At 33.8% G+C, this 23,862-nt stretch overlaps 1 protein-coding gene across 3 annotated transcripts in view; it reads right to left on the minus strand.

Moving 5' to 3' along the window:
- Nucleotides 1-1,440: 1,440 nt before the first annotated feature.
- Nucleotides 1,441-23,862, minus strand: part of LOC130050323 (short-chain collagen C4-like) — a 66,412-nt gene continuing 43,990 nt past the window's right edge. Inside the window, exons 1-5 of one of the 3 annotated variants that reach the window (XM_056150049.1) lie at nucleotides 8,377-8,466; nucleotides 7,400-7,640; nucleotides 2,226-2,303; nucleotides 1,891-2,127; nucleotides 1,441-1,740 (exon numbers count right to left, since the gene is read on the minus strand). In XM_056150049.1, coding sequence (XP_056006024.1) covers nucleotides 1,496-1,740; nucleotides 1,891-2,127; nucleotides 2,226-2,303; nucleotides 7,400-7,457 — 618 coding nt within the window. In that variant the 5' untranslated portion in view covers nucleotides 7,458-7,640; nucleotides 8,377-8,466 and the 3' untranslated portion in view covers nucleotides 1,441-1,495. Of the gene's footprint in view, nucleotides 1,741-1,890; nucleotides 2,128-2,225; nucleotides 2,304-2,999; nucleotides 3,674-7,399; nucleotides 7,641-8,376; nucleotides 8,467-23,862 lie in introns of those variants that run through there. The other 2 variants (XM_056150048.1, XM_056150047.1) reach the window with 2 other exon arrangements.

Raw genomic sequence — 23,862 nt, forward strand, 5'->3', positions numbered from 1 at the left:
TTTAGATATACTTACCTACAACCATATGGAAAAGAAGTGCATAGTCTCCTAATCCAATAATATCCTTCTTGTCTACAAGAAGCATTATTTTTAAAATAAAATTCTAGACGTTGAATAGACAAGAATGGAAAGATCCAAGGAATTGAACTGTTTAAAAGAATTTTATTACCGTCATTACTGACTTGACAAAAAAATACAGGAGAATTTAGCAACCATTTATAGACTGTGATCATGAGTTTTCCCAATTGTGCCTGGGTTTCTGCACCGATGTCACGGTTTTATGTGAACCATTTTATGTTTGATAGAACTTCATGTGAAATTCAGCAACAATTACTGTAAACGTATTATATTTGGCGTGTACGATATTTGGCGGAAATCGTTTTTTCTACAAGTTAGCGTAGATTTGATTTAGCGCATTCCTGAATTACTTTAAACATCTAGATTTACGGATGGCATTTAGCGATGTACTTGATTTAGCGGAAGCTGCGTTCCGCCAAAGGCGCTAAATAGAATACACAGCCAAATGTAATACATTTACAGTAATATTCTAACATTGGGACTAATAGTCCAAAATACAGGTATATCGGGCAAGTGATTTACAAATAACCAAATAAGCGGGCAAAAGTGATCCTCTGTGTACATGTTGGTATCCTCCAGTATCATTTACCCATTCCTTGTACCTAAAGCATTACATTTTGCAGTGTAGAATTCCAACATGAGTTACAAATTACCACAACCCTTTTGTATAGCTAGATATCCAAATTGTTTGATGTATATGAAATCAAATCGTTGTGATTAAAACGAAATATCAACAATAAGTCCGCATTAGAATTACAGAGAATGAAAAAAAAAGTTTCATAAATCCTGGTTATGTCATTCATGCAATATACATGTATCGCCTGAAATTAGTATACTCGTCTTACATTTAAGGGCTAATGTTCAACTAATGAAAGGCGAATATAAAGAACAGTGATTGGTTTCATAAATCCCACAAGGAATACAAGAGATGGGGAAACACGGACCCTGGATATACAAAAGGTGGGATCACGTGTCAAGGAGGGATTAGCACATCTTTTCGTAAGCCCCATGTCTTGATCCGGTAAACGGAGTAATCCGTAGTGAAAACAGTGAGCAAAAGGCATAACACTTCCTGTGGTTTTAAAGTATATCCTTTGTTCAATTTTACAGCTTGCAGGTGTATTTCATAAGACTGAAATTAAACGATCTGTGTTACCATGGAACAAAACTGCAAACAACACAAATATTCTATTTAGGTCAGATCGGAAATATTTTGTTTGGTATCTGCAACACATTGTTGTTTTAAAAGAATTGTGAACGATGCAATGAAACAAATATAAGACATTTCGACGAAATAGATTATATCATTATTCTTATCATTCCCTCAATCAAGTTTGGAAAAGAATAACACATCTATTAATTCTGAAACAACTCTTTTTATTGTGTGAAGATATTTCCACTGTCCTATCGGACACCTCTATGCCTTGGAGCAGACAACGCATACAAGTTCCCGTCCGTTTACGTATGGTGGACATTTCAATGAGCCACATCTTGCTTCCACGGAATAGAAAAGATAACCATTGCGATCAGAATGACCCCCAGTAAAAGTATCAGGGTTTTTATCCACACATTTGTACGTTGTGGCAGCAACATGATTATGACGTCCCGCCATTAGATATCCATCATATTCCAATTTCCAACCTTTGTAACACGTTTTCCTTGCTAAAGTAATGAGAAGCAACAGTTAGATCTTTAGTATTTTGGAAACTATTTTGTATATTTTTCATCTTTGATATCTGTGTGAATGCTTTAAGGTTGGTTAAATCATGATATATTGAATATTAGGAATTGCATGCATTGGTTCAAACTTACCTGGGAATACTCTAAGAACAGATCTATTATGAATCAGACAGACAGCGCACGGTACGTCATGGTCATGGAGTCTACGCAAGTTACTCAGAGAATTGCTAGTTTGGTATTCTGCTCCATATACATAAGTTTTATGGCCGTCGACTCCATCTTTGTACCGACCCCATTCAGGATCTCTTGGTAAACAAAGGGGATCAACAGCCGCTCCCGAATCGGAATAATGTGACCCACCTGTAATTCCTGTCAAAGTAGGATAATGTTTACATGAGTATTGCCACATTGCAATATATCAATTCTTGATAGAAAATCCAGTACCTCTTATCTACATGTACACTTACCAGAAAGAACCAGCTCAGCATTTGAGGGACATGTCTTCTTTCCCCATCTTGTATAGACAACGCTTTTGTTTCTTCTAACTGTATCAAAAAAGACAATACAATCAACAACTTGATGTACTTCAAAAAGGGACTGCAAGACCCGGACCATAAATGTCTGTTTCTAACAGACTTAATATGCTAGGTTGAAATAAAAATGTGCTTTTATTTAACACTTTTAACATCCCTATATCATGATCAGGTAAACGGATTAATCCGAGTTATTATGGTGAGTCTATAACATTTTCAAGAATATTGAATTTTCCATAATTTAAACATGATAGTGATCACTTTTATCGATGTAAATAAAACTAAAAACTGAATTTTGAAAAATTCCCGAATGTAATACCACTTCTGTTTTAGTAAAATTAAAACCCAACCATTGAAATGAATTTCATTTTCATTTTTAATAAATATTTTCTTGAACAATGACATTTCTCCGTCCGAACACGCATTCATATCTATTGGTCATTTAAAACATTACTTTGTTAAACACCATTTTTATTCTACGCACACGTACTCTTAATTTTATATCAAATAGATCCCGAGTAGGGGCGGAACTGGGTATCTAAAATGAAATAAGTGAAATGTCATGTGCTATATATCAATTATTTCACTTAGTGTAGTTATGTTTATTCAACAGTTCATTGCTATTTCCGTGCTTTATATAAATATTTCAAATGCAATCTGCATCTTGTATGATTCTCTGAAATGTGCATTTGCGTTAAATAACTGTACCCCATTTCCAATCTCGATGACCGTGTAGTATGTGACGGCGTGGCGAGAATTCCATCGTCATCAAAAGGAAGTTTTTTACTTGCCTAAATGGTCGAGGGGTTTAGCGTGCTTGTTACATGCTGCTATGAGATTTGGTTCCGCTGGTTGTGAGTTCAACCTCGGGTAGGTGAGGAAGTGGGTATCCAAAACAAAATAAAGGGAAATTTTCTGTGCTTTAGATTTAATATGTATTCATAGGGCAATATAGTTTATCCAAGAGTTCATTGGTATTTCCAATTTTATAACTCCTATAAGCAATACAAAAAAGAAAGTTGGACAAAGTGTGTGTGTGTATATGTGTGTGTGTATGTGTGTGTGTGTGTGTGTGTGTGTGTGTTTCTGATACAAAAAAGCATACAAACCACTAAAATGACCGACGACACGGAGAAACAGATCGTCAAATTTTTGGGACGACTTGTCATTTCTTCAGGACAAACGAAAATAACTACACAATGTAGCCAATTTTAAGAGCGAGTGATAACAAAACAACAAAAACTACATATAAATACACCTAGCATTGCAACTATACTAAATCTACAAACGTATTTACATCGCAAACCTTATGTTTTTGGTTTTTAAGCTTCGCAATCAATGTTAAGGATGGTGTCTTGTCAACTTCAATTTAATTGAAAAGGTTTTCATTTTTTTCACAGAATGTACATTAAGATACACTTAAATCAAAAACATGAAGAAACCATGGGGTGATCAGCCTTAATTTTGCGTTAAAGTGAGCGGAAGTTCACTTTCTAAAAATACCTTTTTTCCGGATAAAATTGCAAAATTGAACCTTACCTTACACAAGTGTTCATAGACAAAATGCTTGATGTTGATTTTCAAATATTTAGTATCAATATACAGTGCACTATGGTAATTGTATATTTAGGGAAAAATTCATTGATATATACCCCAAACTTTTTCCTACTCTAATTCGAATTTCCTCTGTCTAATTTCAACATTTACTTTTTGGAGCCAAACACAATAAAAGTTCTTATGAAAAATATATAATGACCATATAATTACAAGATAGGCAATTCCTTATATTTTATTCTGCAAGAAAAAAATACAGGTCATCACTCATTCAAGAAAGTAATTTTACTTAAGATAATGAGATTTTTTCAAATTCAAAGTTTGCATTCATTTAAAGCAACTATATTTACAATATCAAAATTATTTAGTGTTATAAGCAAATTACTAGAGTTTTCAAGCAGTCTTATCCGCATTTTCTCCATCACTTTATTCTTAAAACTGAAATGCCGTTCTTTTTAAACATTTTTAATCATAACTTAGTTTGATGCATTTTAATGAATAAAAGCCCATTGTGTTGAAATTCAATCACTTTTAATTGAAATGAAAATGGAAATTTATTAGGATAATTTCATTTCTTACATTTGTATCAAAATTCAGAGAACAATATCACCACCGTGTACATCAATACTGATGCAGTTTGCACATACAATTTGCTGTTACTTTCCAATTCTCGCAATGATCTCTCTTTCTCTCATAAACAGAACATGTTAAATTGAGTATAATATACAATAAACATTCATATTGATGCCATTCATAGATTGCAATTGTAAATACAGAATTACTTGGTTTGAAATTTTGAAACAAAATTAAGCAGAACATCCATTGTTGCTGAAATTTTCAATGGATTGACGTCGAAATTTTTGCTAAACATATATCCATTAACAATTTCGTTCCTGTGGTTTCTGAGGCTTTTGCTGTGATAGGGACTTTTGGAAAGGTATAGGTGAAACACTTTTCTTCACCGCACACGGCAGCCAACTGTGTAATATGAGAATATCTGGCTGGAAATTGAATTAACACCAAGATATAATACATCCATTCATTTAAGAACTTATTTTCTCAACTGAACAATATATTTAAATATTGGGCAGGTAGTAAAAAGTAACAAACCTAATCCTGTTGATTCCAAGTCAAAGAATACAAGAGGAAAATGTTGCTGGCTGAAGTGCTGTTTGGCAGTTGCCTCTGGTACCATTGTCATATTAGTCTCATCAAATGCAATCTCACACTTCAAAGTTTCTCCTTCTCCCATCTCCATCACAACTGTTGATTGCTTGCTAAAATTTTGATATTCATCATTATCTAGATTTAATGAAATGTTGTGATGAGAATTCTACATTTTTAATCAAAGAAATGCATCAAGTTTGTTTTTTAATTTGGAAATTAACTCTTCTGCCAGTTCTCGACTGTGAATTTACCCTGGGGGGTTTATATATACCTTGTGAAAAATGCAGTTCAATAATTTAAACATGCATAGAATGTTTTTAATTTTTTTTTTGCAATTTGTAATCAAACAGTGAATACTTATGGGCATTTAAATGCTTATTGTCCTTACCACAATAATTTAGCACATCCTAAAAAGTGAGCATTTAAGTAACATTGGACACATCTGATCAGTTCACCATAGAGAGAACTGTTATTTCAATATAAAATGAAAAGAATTCTATCGATTCATCAAGACATTGCATTTTCACATTTGAAAAAAAAATATTTATAATAGTTAGAAACAATTAATTTCTCAAAGCAATCACTTATTTAGAAAATCAAATCAAAAGACTTCTGTAATGTGTTCATGATTAACCCCATTCCATTCAATAAAAACAATTAAGTTGGTTTTTTTAAAATCGACATCATACATTATGATTTACTATTTTTAGACCTGACTGGGACACCATACTTTTTTTCTTTAATTATAAACACATTTAAAAAAGGGCTTTTGTTGGTAATGATCAACCCTATTACTTTTAATAAGAGCCAATTTGAAAAATCCCACATCAGATAATCTACTAATTTTAGACCTTACTGGGACACCATACTTTTTATTACAAATTATAAACTCATTCATAAGCACTGGATATTTTGTAACTAAATGGCGTTTTGAGAAAATTTGCATCTTTAATGCACGCAATTATCATTATTTCATTGACGATGTTTAATTTGGTTGATACATAATTACGTCAGTTTACCCGGGTATTAAACATTCATGTGAATGTGTGAACAGGTGAAGAGTCATGACGTACAAGCTATAAACAAGTAGGCTTGTATGTGTACACATGCATTTTGCAGGCCTACGATTTAATAGAATATATTCAGGAGTTGTAGTGACCTAACAGAAGAACAAATTAAAAATTTACTATTCCCAAAAGAAGATATGGTGTACATTTCACTTACATTTTCTTTGTGTGCAATAGCATTATTGCCACTTGACATGTCGCCTGCCAGTACCAGGTGTGAAACGGTGCTATTGTTGTCTTTATCGGAAATTCCATAATTTTGCTGTAAAAGAACGATGCTTTTCTCCCATCTTTTTTGCTTGACTTTGGCGACAATGTTGTATCTGTTTGGGGTAACAGACTTCACAAACTGCCTTCGCCGCCTTGATGTTTCCATGTTGTTTACGTTCGCAAAAGCTAAGATGATTATCGTAAGTTTTTTTCGTGCGTTTATCGAAGCAATAAAAATTCATAAATTTTGCTAGTAAATGATACAAATTTGCTATTTCTATTTCAATGTAATCATTTATTAATGGTTTATTCTCCAAAAACTAACAGAGATTTTACGTCACTCAAACAATGGAGACCCACCTACGTTAAAAACGCTGACAAGTCTCCATCCTTAAAGCGGAGAAAATTAGGACATGTTCTATTCGTCCAAAGAGCTGATCCAGAATGTACGAAGTAGTAATAAGTAGTAATAATAGACTTAATTTATCTCAGGTGGAACAAGTTAAGAATATTGCGTTGACAAAGTGTAAAGTTAACTCGTAACCGGAGAAATTCTATTTTACGTGTACAAGATACATATCTATATGAGGGCGGATACAAAAGAAAAGGACTGGAGGTCCGGTTCCCCCTTTTTGCGGACGGAAATGTTTATTCAGTTTTAACAATACGTTGAGTCGGAAGTATATGAGAGGTGGATAGTTTCATATAATGAATTTCAAGATGGTGGCTTTAATTTAAAATGTATTTTATGTTATATATTTATACATATATATTCTTAGGAGATAACGCTCAAAAGCATATGAATTGATAAATATTGCAAGCAATCTTATAGCCACCTGATTTTTCATTATAAATGATTATAGTTGATTCAAACATAATTGTTTACACGTTCCTGTATCTTACATGTAAGGTATCAAACATATATACTTAATCTTTTTGTATTATTTCAATTATATGACGACTTTGTATCTCATCACGTTTTAAATCTCTTGCTGAAGTATGTTGTTTTTTATCAGTTAGAAGTCCTTAGTGTAAAAAATGCATTAAAGAAGCATATATAGAACGGGGGAAATAAACCGAAGTAATTCATGAAAAAGTATATTCATATACCTCTTTTCTCAAATTCAGCTTTCATTTGTTCCTTGAATACATTCATAGATCGCTGCATTGTATTCGTGAACGTTTTAAACTCCTGTTTCAAAGCTTTAATCTAATAATCTTCGAGAGCGGACGACAATTGTCCAGACAGGAAGCCATGTAAGATGTCTTTGCAGCTTTCGGTTTGTGTTTCAGCTTGTAAAATGTGGATCATCAGTAGGAAGGTTGAAAAAATCATCATTTTAGATGGGGTCTATAAAAAAGCGACATAAAAATAAGTATGTTAATAATCATTTTCATCATATCATCACCAAACAAACATAGATATAGCTAATATTCTACAACATACAAGCACATTATAGTATTCAACACGTATTACCCGTACGTGAAAAGTATCTGTGTGGCTTTCAACACTAATACAGCGGTGGATCCAGGGAATTAAAACAGAATACAATGTTGTAGGTCACATATGCGAAATGAAAAACCTCAAAACTTTTCAGAAAATTATTTTCAATTATGAATGTTAGAAAATTTAGGTGAGAAAGATGGGATCGAAGAAGATTACTTTGAAGGTTTCAGAAATATAGCTTTCGAAATTTTCCATTGAATGAAAGGTGAAGATATCGAACAGTAATCAATGAAATACATAACATATCCTAAACATGTATTCGTTCGATTTAGACAATTTACACATTGAATTGGAAAGGGAAAATGTCAAACGCACTTAACTGGTATGATGAATTCTAAGTTTGATTTTGTAAACAATCAAACCAATTAAGCAAATCATATTGAAATGCATTGTTGGCTTTCAAGTATGATACAAATGTCTTTCCTGGAGGAAGGAAAAATTTCGAAATTAAAAACACATCACAATTTTCATAATCCAGATCAATAAACTGACTGGTTCTTGGGAAGGTATTGGATATGTACTTTCTTAATTACAGACAACTTCATTTATGTTGATAAGAAAGTAATATTTATACACTTACATCTTGAGTTATGTTCCAGAATCAAGAAATCAAACATGCATTTATTACACATGCACCAGTCTCAATGAAGAAGTTTTAGGACATATATTTAGGTAACAATATGGTGCATTTCATATATATATGGTACGTGACAGAAGAATATCATTAAAATGTAACTAAATACTAGTATTAGTATATACGATCACTGTTCGTTTTCATCACTTATCCATGTACACAATAACTGAATTATACGTTTTCTAATATATGTTTGCCTTGATAACTAACCTGATTAAAATGAAATTCTTGTGGTGAACGTTTGCTCTACAGACATAAATGACAGAACATGTAATGATATTAAACTGATTTGTTGATTTGCTTTAGAAAAGGTCTTCTCTGGCATACATATAGATAAGTACATTCTTCATTCAGAAAAGTATTAAATTACATTCTTTTCTCTTGGAATAAAAAATTTCGTGATATCTGTGATATACGGGTACGAAACAAAGTCTGCTGCTAAGTATATGTATTATTGTAATTGTAATTATCAAAGATGAAATGCAGAAAATAACTACGGGGAATCACCCAATGAAATGATGATTACGCAACATATATTTTGTAAGTTTATTGGCGAAGATTGGTCATGACTGGTTATAAATGTGGGGACCAGGCATCAATTCTTGCCTTAGAGGGCATCCCCCAAAACAAGCAAAACATTTGAGCCTTGGGAACAAATGCCCAGATTGCTTGCTCACCTAGTCCATGATAGAAAATTGAAAATGTCAATTGTAAAGTTACCATAGAAGCACTACTGGTAAACTAGAATGCCGCCAACATGGGAAAACGTTGTCCGAAGCCATGACGATTGGGACTCCTTGATGGAAACAGTCAAGTTTGACTTAACCTATAATATAAATCAAAAGAAAACGAAACAGCAGTACCCGTTGGAAAGAAATAGATGTAATCAAACAGAATGATAATCATCAACCAGCCTACGAAATTATGCACACGACTATCAGGGTGTCAGATCCCCCCACCCCCTTAAACGAGGGGATTTGGGAGGGAGGGTGAATTTTTTCCAGATGAATGTGACGAAAGCACAATATGACGTCATAGGATAAGCAAACAGCCTGACAGTTACGGGCAGCACTAAAAACCCGGTAACGACTTGTTATCGCTAGTGCAGCAGAACGAGTGAAAAGAAATGGATACAAAATTAACTAATCTGAGAATAGATAGAATCATGTACGAGCAGCAAATCAATATACGTTTCCCTTTGAGAAATGGATTTAACCCCAAGTGGTTAAATCTTATTAAAAGATTTATATAGCGCCCTATCAACATTAGTTCTCTAAAACGCTTTACAAATGTGAGAGAAAAGATAATATATAATCGATCTGCACATACATGTGAATAAAATATTCATTGTTTCAGAATAAAAATGAATAATTATTATCATTAATATATAGCGCTTAATGTAATGATATAATTACCCTACTAACATATAAACAATTTAAAACAATCCTTAGGAATAATTAAATACATAGAGAGGACATAAGTATAATAACAAACTGCAGTTCAAATAGCTACTGAAGGCTTTTGTTTTGCAAAATATGTAACAGCACTGTAAGAACTGTAATGTAAGAGCATCAAGTATGTATCACAAGTTAAAAGCTAATATAAAAAGATGTGTTTTAAGATTCGCTTTGTGAAGTACATTGTCTGAGTTTAAAAGGCAGAGAGTTTCAGATACTCGATGCGGCCTTATCCAAACATCGATCCCCATATGTTTTCGTACGTGCCTGGGGAAGATTGAGAGATTCGGATCTTAGTGATCGTGTGGGATTGTAGACTATGCGGATATCCTTTATGTAAACTGGAGATAGGTTGTTGAGAGATTTGAAAGTATAAAGAAGGATCTTGTACTGAAGGCTGTATTCATGCAATGGGAGCCAGTGAAAATCTATTAGAACAGGAGTAATAAGGTCGATTTTTTTATCGTGTTATTAATCTTGCAGCTGTGTGTTGTGTCCTCTGAAGTTTGGTGGTGTGCTGAGAATGAAAACTATAAAGCAATGCATTTCCGAAATCTAATATGGATGTAACAGAGTATTACATGCTTCATCATTGGTTTTTTTTTATTTGCAAATGATTCATTCATCATTGTTAAATGGACGGATACAGCCAATTCTGCGAATGTTCACATATGCTGAGCGGATAATACAGAGACAGTGTTTTTCAATGGTAAGGGATTTGTCAAAGACTACGTCTATTTGTTTTTTCAAAAGATGAATCACTTACAACACATTCACTAAATTCAAGATCAAAATTGCTCATATCTCTAAGTCTGTGTTTTGGTGCGAAGACTACAAGTTCAGTTTTATCTTCATTGAGTTTGGGAGGTTAATATTCATTCACATACGTATATCCGATAAACAACTTAAGAGTCTTTTAGACATATAGGTCCGATTATCATCAGGTTCAACGATGATATATATCTGGGTGCCATTGGCGTATATATGATAATTCATATCATGACGTCTGCATACTTCCCCTAAGGGTTTTGAAAAAAGACAGCAGAGTTTCGGACCCAGGACTGAGCCTTGCGGTACACCACATTCGAGGGGACAAGCATCGGACAACAATAAACCAAGGCAACACGTTGATATATATCACTACGATAGGATTTAAGCCATTTCAATACAGATCCAGTGACACCGAACATGTGATCCATACGTTGCAATTGGATATTGTGATCTATGACATCCACAGCGGGGTTAAGGTGTCCCGGGTAAAATAACAAGTAAAAACAGCAAATTCATATAAAAGTAAAATTCTTTCAAGCGTCGCATATTTTTAGTAAAAATCGTTTGTCAATACATTAACAAACATCGTATCACGTGGGGAAATCCTTTGCTCACCTATTACGTCGTCATACAAGTGACGTAGAGCTATTTTTATCCGCTAGACTTTTAGTTGTTTATCACCTCGTTCCAGGTGAAAGATGCACTCAAATCATTTGCAGCTTGGGCTTGATATGTCGACATTAATATGGTAAATTTAAAGAGTGATACGGATCGGTACATTATCCTCTCAAATATAGCAATTTCCATAATCTCAACTCAAATGTTGGGCATTTTCCACATTCACATCCAAATCGTATCTAAACGAGGCAAAATATTGTACCTTCCGTATCAAAATCCTAAATCTGCAACTAGTTACCTTTCTGAATATGACTAGGTCGAAATAAAATATCGTCATCTTTCACCTGTAACGAGTCGATATGTACATGCGTTGGTTTTCTTTATTCTAAATGACTACACATCGGGGGCGATATCAAGGTCACAAGGTGATGTAAAGATTACTTTACAGTCTTTTGTTCACATATTATATATAAATATATGAGACTTATATATTATTGAAGAAATTTAGGGGGGGGGGGGATCATCTGACAAACAGATTAAAACACATACAGCTTGAACATTAGATAACGGCAATAAATAGCGAGAAAATATTATGACATTTTCCCCGCGATACAACTATAGACCTGTACGTCGTGACGTACTTTTATATTGTGACGTCATATAGTATGAAGTGCACCGAGGTACATTTTATGATGATTATTTTAACTTTACTCGGGACACCTTAACCCTGCTGCGTCGAAAGCCGCTGAAAGGTCGATCAATGCATGGATAGCGGAACTGTTGATGTCCAGTGCACATACGATGTCATGATCTACCTTCATGAGCGTCCCGTTCTGTACGCGGACTGAAAATTGTTATGTAGTTGATGTATCTCCAAATGAGCTTTGATTCGTTTTACATTAACCTTTTCAAGAATCTTTGAAACGAACGATATATTTGACACAGGGCGAAAGATTTTGAAAATTTCTTTTTCAAGCCCTGGCTTTTTCAGTAATAGTCGAACAATTGCCTGCTTAAAGTCACTAGGAACAATGGATTGCAACAGCGAGTTGTTCATGATTAAAGTAATGGATGGCAAAAAACTCTCAATGCATTATTTCAATAGGTATTATTCCTCAAATCGGATTCATATTGAAAAGCTTTAAATTACGGAGTGCTTTTATCTTCCTAGTTTCCCTGATTGTAGACTGACAATTGCCTTGGTGCAACATGAACTGCACTACTCCTTCTCATTGAGAAAGCAAATAAAGTCACATTTGTTTAATCTTCTATTTTAATAGCAACATCGACATTATGTTTTGAAAGTAGTACTGAATTATGTAGTTCATTTGATATTTTGCTTCACGTTACCTTCTAAGGTAGTGTAACATTTTTCTTCGATGTTTGCATTAATTTTATTTACGAATACAACCTGTCATGAAGTGCGATGTTATCTGACGTGTTTAATACAATTGTTAAACCGTTCTTTACATAATCATTTGACGACAGACTACTTCGTTTACCTGATCAAGAGTGGGACCGGTCAACAGGGGATACTCACTCATCCTACGCACATGATTCCACCTCTGTTGTTTCCAGGGGTGGTTCTTAAATATTTTTAATGTTTATGATATTATGCAATTGATAACTGTTCGTGATCTTAACCTTTTAAACCATGGATTCTGTTTCTCTTATCGTGGATAATCTTTTCCCGAGGATACTTGTCGCTTAATACATGTTTTACCCTGATACGATACAATGTTGGCTGATTTGTCGTAAAGTTTAAAACATTGTCATTCCAGGGAGTCAAAGATTCACACAACTTCATGACAACTTTAATAAATTCTTCATCATCAACTTCCCATATTCATATAGCAATATTACATCATCACCTGCTTTTGCTTATTGTTTGTTGGTTGATTGATTGTATATTGTTTAACGTCCCACTCCAGAATTTTTCACTCACTAGGAGTTATGAGATTGATCACAGTCCGTTATCTTCGCCTTTCTTCTGACATATTTAATACCAACTGTTAGACCTTTCGTTACAAATTTATTTTGTTTGAGGAGTTCGCTGTTTGTCTGATAGTATTTATGAAATTGATCACTGTCCGTTGTCTTTACTTTTGCATGGTATTATAGGTAAGAAGATACACGACTATGTCAATACCTGGTCTTAAAATGAATAGAATGCAAAATAGGTTGATGTCAATACTTTTCGTAAGAGGTTCATATCCATGAGCAATAACACTAATCTCATTAAGTGCTCAATAAGCATACATGTATATATAACAATACGGATGACGTCACAGTTGGCGAGAAAACAACTGATCAAAAACTCATATCGTATATCAGGCCGGCGCTCAAAAATGCATATCAATCACGAAATCATGTATTATCTCATAACAACTCTGGTTTTACTCGCTTGTTACCAGACGAAAACAAATAGCTGCCCTTGGGCCTTTGGGCAAGAAACGATCACTTACGTGCGAACTGAAAGTAGTGAAAAAAAGGTAATTGAAAACCATTGCGTGTAATGAATGATCAGTAGAGGTTTTTAAAGCAAGTTCTGCAATAATATTTACAACGCTTAGTATTATCAAAGTACGAAATTCAAAACAGTAGATTTTTGGTCACATAAAAGGTGAGGATAACGAACAGTGATCAATCTCATAACTCCTATAAGGAATACAAATATATATTATTATTACAGTAACTTGATCCGAAGAGTCGGATCACGTCGAGTTGATAGGCGAGGATCATCAGATCACACGAGACGCGAAGCATCGAGTTTGATCTGATGATCCGCACCTGTGAACGAAACGTGATCCAACTCTTCGGATCAAGTTACTGTAGTAATGATAAATTTATTATGTACCCTCATGCATTTTAAAGCCATTTTTATGAGATAATAAATGTAATCCAAATTATCAAAAATACAGACATACAGTGAAATTATGTTTTGTGTACGCAGTTTTGTTTGCGATGCGGCCAATATTTTAAGCAAAAAAAAAAAAAAAAAAAAAGAACCAAAAAAAAAAAAACACCAAAAAAACCAAACAAAACAACAACGTTGCGTTGATGCATTGTGACATCATTGTGACGTTATCAGTTTCCACGAATACTGATACGGAATCAGAAAACCACAGGGTGGTGATCCGGATCACACGCTGTGAAATTCACAGTATCAAAGAACAATACATTGATGGGTATATAATAAAAAATAAATAGTTGCGCAAGCACTGACCCCTGGACACACCAAAGGTGGGATCAGGTGCCTAGGAGGAGTAAGCATCCCCTGTCACATGTACGTTTGCCGGACTCAAGACCCACCTTCCCTCTTAGATCCCTCTTGCTGGTGCTCTGTATACAATAATACAATACGATACAACATTATAATAACACAATGCAATAAGTTCCTGAATATGTCATACCTCTTAGAAAACTACATTATCATTCATATAATGAAACTAACCAACCTTATATAGGCTTCTGAACCCATTCGAATACGTTTTCGGAATATCGATTTGAACTAATATAATTCTACTACAAACAAAATCGACATAAGCTATTAAACTTATTCACTTTAGCAGCACATGTTAATAGATATACACTGTTGATATATTTCAAAGTAAAGTTCAAGTCCACTGTGAGATTTTTTTTCTATATATAATGTAAAGAAATATAGTCTCTGATTTATCTGAAGAATAGTTGTGTAATGTCGTACGTTTGATACTTTTCTAACAAAAGTATTGTAATTTCAATATTAATGAACGTTCATATCAAGCTTTCAACTACAGCAAATCGGATAAAATGTTTATTTTTAAGTGTATCAAATTCTTTGCCATAGTGAATCGAAAGATCAAATTGATTTGTATTGTCATTCAAAGTTGCACATATTTCATAGTACAACTCTATACTGTATTATACTTAAATGAAATTTCCCTCTAAGATGGTGTAAAGCTTATACGGTACCAATTTTGATGCAACAGATGCGCACCTCGACAAATCATGTCTCCCCAGTGATGCCCAACCGAAACGTTTGAAATCCGAAATAACAATGAAGTTTTAGAGCTATTATATGGACAAACAGTGGTGTATTGTAATTACAAAATCTTCAAAATAAGAACTTCAGACGAAATTGGGTCAATCTGCCTCTCTATGCTATCAATAAAACTACCCAAACACCTGTACCTTTTACTCCAATTTCTTGATCCGCCCATGCAAAATAAGTTCGTTTTCTCATACAGTATTTGGTTGCAAGTCGCAATGTTTGGATTTTACATTATCAATTCTCTCACTCTGCCTCAAACACCGTATGTGATATGTGATATATATGTAACATGTACTGGTGCATATTGGAGAAAGCCATTTAAAACATATACCTCATCAGATCAGTGTGGTTCAGATGGTATAAACATTCAAAATACAGATTGATTGTATGAAAATGAACATGATGAACAATGGATTAAAGATTCCATACATCTACAAGCATAATAAGAGTTTCATAGTATCCATTGATTTATTGCTTTAAGGTGGCTCACTATATCCAGAAATAATTTCTCAAATCAGTACGAATTGAAAACATATGAATGATATACAATAAGTATACATTCCAAAGAGGCAAAAATATACAAATTTGGATAAAAACAGGATATTTCAACACATATGAACAAAAGACTGTGGGATTTGAACTCGAGATCTGCGGTTCACCAGCCCAATGCTTTAACCGCAGATCTACTATGATAGACAAAGAAATCGAGCGACACAATTAAGTTCACAAAAAATCGCCATCTCGTGATGTGGTGCCATAGAGAGTATAAGTTTTAGTGTAGTAAGCTACCTTAAAGTGTAATATCATGAATAGGAGATATATAGCAACTGGAGATTTCATCAGTTTAGTTTGGAAGACATCGTCATACTCTATGAATTCATTGGTGTCAAATCAATCTGTATATTGATTCAAATATTTTGACTTCACAACAGATATCCCCCAAATGTATGTTACAAGATATAACTTAAACGACTTGTCCGTTGACTGCCGTGTATTCAATATTACACCTGTTACAATATATCGATTTTTCCTTGGCTTGTTTATGAATTCAAGGTTAAAAAGTAGTCGAGGTTTTGTAGCAATTTTGAAATATGTGAGATAAGATGTTTGATATTGAAATTGATAAAGTTTTAGAATTAACTCCACATTTTTGTCACATATATTTTTTTTAATTCGTAGTTAAAACCTAGATTTATCTTGATTTTAAAGTATATGAATAGGTTGTATTTTACTTTTATTTGTTCAAAATAATTTGCATCAGTAACGTTGGGAAAGTCGTAGAGAACAATTTAGCATTGACCATTAATAAATGTTTCTAGAATAGAATGTAAAAGGGATATATATTTGGCTCCACTTTTTTGGTACGCTGTTTTTGGCTATATTTAGCTCTAAAACTTCATAGTTATTACGGATTTCAAACATTTCGGTTGAGCATCACTGAAGAGACATTATTTGTCGAAATGCGCATCTGGTGCATCAAAATTGGTACCGTATAAGTTTTACATTATGACCCCTGGGTCGAGGCCTCTGCTGGTGGACTGTTAGTCCCCGAGGGTCTCTACAGCCCAGTAGCTAAGTACTTCGTTACTAGCTTGAAAATACGGATGTATATTTAATTGCTGTTATGAAATTTAGAAATTCATTTCAAAATTAAGAATTATCTCCCTCATGCATAGCTCTTATTCTTGGACGAATTTGGCTCCACTTTTTTGTCACGCTGTTTTTGGCTATATTTAGCTCTAAAACTTCATAGTTATTTCGGATTTCAAACATTTCGGTTGAGCATCACTGAAGAGACATTATTTGTCGAAATGCGCATCTGGTGCATCAACATTGGTACCGTATAAGTTTTACATTATGACCCCTGGGTCGAGGCCTCTGCTGGTGGACTGTTAGTCCCCGAGGGTCTCTACAGCCCAGTAGCTAAGTACTTCGTTACTAGCTTGAAAATACGGATGTATATTTAATTGCTGTTATAAAATTTAGAAATTCATTTCAAAATTAAGGATTATCTCCCTCATGCATAGCTCTTATCCTTGGACGAATTTGGCTCCACTTTTTTGTCACGCTGTTTTTGGCTATATTTAGCTCTAAAACTTCATAGTTATTTCGGATTTTAAACATTGCGGATGAGCATCACTGAAGAGACATTATTTGTCGAAATGCGCATCTGGTGCATCAAAATTGGTACCGTATAAGTTTTACATTTATGAGTGTGTTCTAAGGCATTACATTTTGAGGTTATGATTTGAAATTACGAACATTCACTTATTGATGTGAGTAGATAATACACCTCGTCACAAACCTTAGGTCATGGCCATTCTTCATGTTTTAGCAATCTTTAGATTTTACGTTATCAATTATCTCATTCTGTCCTTAAACACCTTATGTGATATATGATCTACATGTAACATGCACTGACTCAAACTGAATTAAGCCATTTAAAATACATGCCTCATCAGGTCAGTGTGGTTCAGATGGTAAAAACATCTAACATGCAGGTTGATTGTTTGGATAAAAATCAACATGATAAACAATGGATTAAAGATACCATACATCTACGAACAGAATAACTTAGAATTCAATAGCATCGACTGATTTATTGCTTTTAAGTGCAATATATAGGAACTGGTGATTTCGCCAATTTAGTTTGGAAGACACCCTCATACTCTATAAATTAATGAGTGTCAAATCGATGTGTATTTTGATTCAAATAGTTTGATTTCATAACAGATTTTCACCAAATATATGTTGCAAGATGTAACTTACACCTCGGGTTCATTGACTGTCAATATTCCACCTGTTACAACATATTGATTTCTAGATGGTTTGTTGACGAATTCAAGGTTATAAAGTCGTCGATATTTTGTAGTAATTGCGAAATATGTGAGATAAGATGTTTGATATTGAAATTGATAAAGTTTTAAAGTTAACTTCAAACTTCTGCCACATGTCATTTTTTTAATTCGTAGTTAAAACTCAGATTTATATTGATTTTCAAGTATATGAATAGGTTGTATTTTATTTTTTCAAAATAATTTGCATCAGGATCATTGGTAAAGTCGTAAAAACAATTTACCACTGGACATTGATAAATGTCTCTAAAATAGAATGTAAAAGGGATATGTATTCAGGAATGAAAGGCGAATATAACGAACAGTGATCAATCTCATAACTCCTATCAGCAATATAAAATAAAAAGTTAGGCAATGTATTCTAAGGCATTAAATTTTGAGGTTATGATTTGAAATTACGAACATTCACTTATTGATGTAGGTAGACAATACGCCTCGTTATAAACCTTAGGTCATGACCATTCTTCCTGTTTTCTCCTCACAACAACTGTTAGGTGTCACACTTGTGTACCATCCCATTCACATCAAGTTCTGTAACTCTGCTTTCATTGTAAATGATTTTTAGTTATACTCTTCTATCTACCCTTGTTTAATATCATTTAAGTCAATATTTAGTGTGAATATTGCTGTTAATGGGGTTTTGTTCTGTGTCATACGTCGGATAGCGTGTCTTGAAACAAATGTGGTTCCGAGTCCGATTATATCCTCGAATAATAAATGTTACATCTTCGCTGAAAGAAATTTTGACGTGGAGGTAATTGTGAATAGTGCTACCTCGCAATGTAATTTGCTACTGTTGCTCTCGATTGTAATGAAAAAGGAAATACAAGTGCATATATGACCTACATGTATATGATCTCCCTCAATATATTACGTGATACAGAAGCCAATTTGTGACCCATTCTTTATACTAATGTTGTATAATTCAAATTCAGTGACCGATACAATGAGATAAATTTTAGATATTTAATATGATACAATAACATTCAATTACGCGTAAAATCATACAAAAAATATCAAACATATATCATGTATGAGCGTGGCATGAACCAAACAGAAATAGTAGCGAAATATCTGCTAATCACAACAGAAAATAAATGCAATCCCACATTATGCCGTCAAAATTCACCAAACGACAGTGTCATTACTATGATTACGGATAAAAGATTTACAAGACTCGGTGATTATGAATTCGGAAACTGAATTGGATACTAAAAGTACCACGAAATTGAAGAAAGGGATGACGAGGATAGTCCGTCAGTATCCGATGGAGAAGGAACACAGAAACTACGTTTAAAGTGGATGTATTCGAGGAATTGCCACTTTTAACCCTTTTTAATATAATATAAGTTCACTGTCAAATCATCGACAAAATAGATGTGTTCTGTAGTCTCTTTGAGTGGTAACAGTGGCAACTTGGTAAAAGGTTCCTTTGATCTTTTCACATAATTTTTCTGGATCATAACCATGCTATACATTTTTGGTTAGTATTGGAATATATTCATCAAGTTAGAATCGCTTGTGTCATATTGCATATTTTTGATAGCTAATTCTTGTTTTAACAAGTATTTTAAGAATTGTATATTCCCAATATATTCGGTTTTCTAGATGAAAATTTCTCTTGGGATCTGGGTAAGAATGGGTCCTCCGTAACCTTTGCTTGTTCTAGGAGGCGGCTAAATGGGACAGTCCTTCAGATGAGACCACAATAATCGAGGTCCCATGTTACAGCAAGTGAGGCACAATAAAAGTCCGTCCCTTCTCTAAGGCCGTAAGCCCTTCACTGGTAATGGCGACATCTCCACATGAGTGAAAAATTCTCGAGATAGACGTTAAACAATATACAATCGATCAATCAAAGGTGAAAATCTTATAATTTTTTTCATTAGTATGCAGCAGTATCCTGGTTGCATAAAACTTAAGGCAGACCACATTCTCTTTTCAGTGAAGTAGTTGTAAGTTTCAAAAATAAACACAAGCTTTAATATCACATGTGTACAAGTTGGGTGACAGGAACGATGCATAGAAAATGGTTTCTTCGTTGGTGAAAAATGAAGCAATTACCATACCCGTTTCCAAGAAATACAGATAAATAACTCATAGAACCCTTAGCTGTGAACATTAGCTTGAGTTACCCTAGTTTAATACTTAAAGGACACATCTCGTGTTTCGAAAGTATACAGGATTATATGCATTTTGTCTTCCTTATGCTTATAGAAATTAATTGTACTAGTTAGCTTGCTGAAGCATTGCAATAATTAGCCACAATACCGACTTAAATCTAAGCCCCAATTTCAAAAAGCCTAGTTGATTAGACAGATAGTCACGTGGTAGTGACATCATATGCGACCTTCGTCGATCAACTTGTTGTAAAAGTAGTGTTAGATAGTTTTAAAAACTCAGGTTTTAGGGGCTTAATTTATTTACCATGGATAACATTTATATCGATGTTGACAAATTTCCCTAGTCTTATATCTTTTAGGCACCAGTGCATATAAATAGCAACCCAAATGTAGCGAGGAAAGCGAATACGAAATCTGCATTTGCGAATGAATAATGTTTACATGGGATCGCTGTCTAAACACTATTTGGTAATGCCATTTCTTGAACCCTTTCTTTACCGGCACATTTTAGAGGTTTTCAAAGACTAAATGACAATATTTTTAAATTGAGTTAAATCTGCATGTATCACCATTGTAGGTAGGCATGTGACATATACTTTTGTTCAGAATTGGACAGGGAACATTTTGTCTATAAAGTTTGTTCATGTTATCCCACGACCCCAGAGTTATACAGGCTCAGAAGTCATTTAAGTACACAATTCTGCAGTCTTTTTTTCTCTGGAATATATATATTACGACCCCTCTCACTAGATTCGAGTCAAAAATAGGAAATTCCAAATGTATGAGCTGAAGTGTCTTTTAAAATACTACAAAAAATCACAATCAAATTAATCAATTTTATTGAGAAACAAATATTTTTGGTTGCTAAGTAACAACATTCATGGTATACTTTTGACCATAATTTTTCTTTCTACATCCATTCGACACAATTTAAACATAATTACATTGCATGATGATTAGTAAATGTCACATTATTTTAAAAATATAATTTTTGACTAGATCTTAATCATTTTAAAGAAAAAATATAATGATGATAATAAAGGTCAAAGGTCATAGAATGGAAATTTCGCTATGATATACATATTCATCATTTTCTAATAATATGACATTTTGTCATTATGTTCCACTAAATAGTATAAATATTTGCATTATTAAAACAAAGATATTTACTGTTAAAATCTAAAATAATCTATTTTTTGTATTCAAATATATTTGGTTGCTAAGCAACAACATTATTATTATATCAAATGTTATGAAGAAGTACTGCCCGTTTTTCCTCCCCAAGTTCAATGTATACGAATATTCAAGTACTTACTTTCAATCACTGAATTTAAATGTAATTATTATATTTAACAAAAATGTTCTTCTTATATTCAACCTCCTAAATGTAAAACTTATATGTTACCAATTTTGATGCACCAGATGCGCATTTCGACAAATAATGTCTCATCAGTGATGCTCAACCGAAATATTTGAAATCCGAAAAAACAATGAAGTGTTAGAACTATTATAGGGAAAACAGTGTGCCAGAAAAGTGGAGTCGAATTCGTCTAAGGATAAGAGCTATGCATGAGGGAGATAATCCTTAATTTTGAAATGAATTTCTAAATTTTATAACAGGAATTAAATATACATCCTATTTCTAGACATTATTCTTGATAGTGCGTTGTTCCGATAGGGGCATGCGTTGACCAATATCTGTCTATCGACTGGAACTTCTCAGTAGATGTGCATAAGATAATGCCCCTCAAAAATATGGGGGAAAAAGAGATTTCTTTATACTTAGCCACAAATACTGATGTATTCTCAGAGCTTGAATATTCAATGGGCTCTGTAAATATTTTCTATAACCAAGACCCTCTGAAAATTATGCGTTGAATTACTTATGAAATGTTATCAAGGGTAATTGTAGTACACATTTAATAAATGTGTTAGATCCACAGCCATATTAATTTTGGTAAAAGTAATCTTATTGAAATGCATTTTATTATTCGTTTTAAACTGGAAATCATTATTACAATATCGGTCCTTTAAAACTAGTAATACCTGTACAGTTCCTTTCCATGCAGTGACAGACTGCGAACTTCCTTGGGAAACATATGACAATCATTTCCCCTAGATATGACCATCTCAGCATAATGGCTGGCGGCAACACAGATGGAGAAAACCAAATCCTCTGTCAGAAACAGCTAAATAAAATCTACAGTTCTCTGAATAATTCGGTCCCATATCTGACAGGAAATTGCAAATAATCAGTAATAGCCATCATACCTTATTTTTTAGTATTTAAAACACTTATCATACCTCATAATTACAAACAGAATAATGACCAGCGAAAATACAGTAACTCTGAGGGAAATTGAATGGCCCCAGATTTAAAGTAGAATTGAATTGGTTCTTCATTATACACAGTGTCTAAATCCCCTGACATGGTACTCTGATGGGGTGTGGATTTAGTCGAAATCTAGGCAAGAAATGGAAACATGCCCATCAGTTCATAGCACACCAGCATGTATGGATCACATGTAATTTATAGTCATAAGCTACTAAGTGTATATAAGCTAAAAGAGAAAATTATATGATTTTTCAATAGCCTGTCATAACCAGACTTTGATTGATGTTACCCCCCCCCCCCTCCCCACTCCCCGACCTTCTGTCCCGAACACACATATCGTTTTTATTTCGGTTACAATATGAAGAAAACACTCAAATTACGGAAATAAATTCTATTATTACGAAAATACAATAATTTGATATGTGCTTTCCTAACAGATTGTGTTTTCTTTTCACACAAAGATAATCTTTTTATGAACATAGAAAAATCTTGGGAAATAGCCTCCGCACCAGCGGTAATGAGTGTCCAGTCTGATTAAAACCACCCAACCCCCTTCTCATCGTACACTAAATATGACCCCTTCTTACACTCGCGCATCAGGTAATGAGAGACCAAAAATGGCGGGGGGGGGGGGGGGGGCTACATCACCTTACATGTTCATACTGAATGCATGATCGTTTGGGTCACCCTGCAACAGGAGATCCAGTGCATCTTCTTCATCTGACATCGGGTCGTTTTCAAAATCTATGTAAAATACATTACAAGCGTTCGGTGTGGTGTTTTCGTTGAAACGGAAACACGTATGTTGCCGGTGCACAATTTCAGAAAACCCCGTGGCCGCGATCCGGATCACGGGAAAAAAGTATATAAATATGCAGACTGGTTTGTTTTTCTTTCTTTCGCAGAAATAATTTTATTTCTATTCGGAACAAATATTACATAACGTTTATATCTGAATTTGAAGTATTTTATTATTCTTTTTAATTCATTCTACCATGTAACATTCTCATTAGGTGTTTGATGGAGCTACAAATAGGTGGTGTAACTGTTATTCACAAATAATGGTTTTATACTTCTTTTCTTTAAAAAAGCAGAGAATACCTGGCTGATCATTTCATACATATGTGTATATTGTTTTAGTGTATCAAAAATATTCAATTACCAATAGAGGACACACAAATGGTTTTCACTATTTTATTGTGCAACACCCGTCGATCGCTTTCAGCGACAACGTTTTGTC

Source organism: Ostrea edulis, chromosome 9 (genome assembly GCF_947568905.1).
Source record: "Ostrea edulis chromosome 9, xbOstEdul1.1, whole genome shotgun sequence".
NCBI classification, from domain to species: Eukaryota; Metazoa; Mollusca; class Bivalvia; order Ostreida; family Ostreidae; genus Ostrea; species Ostrea edulis.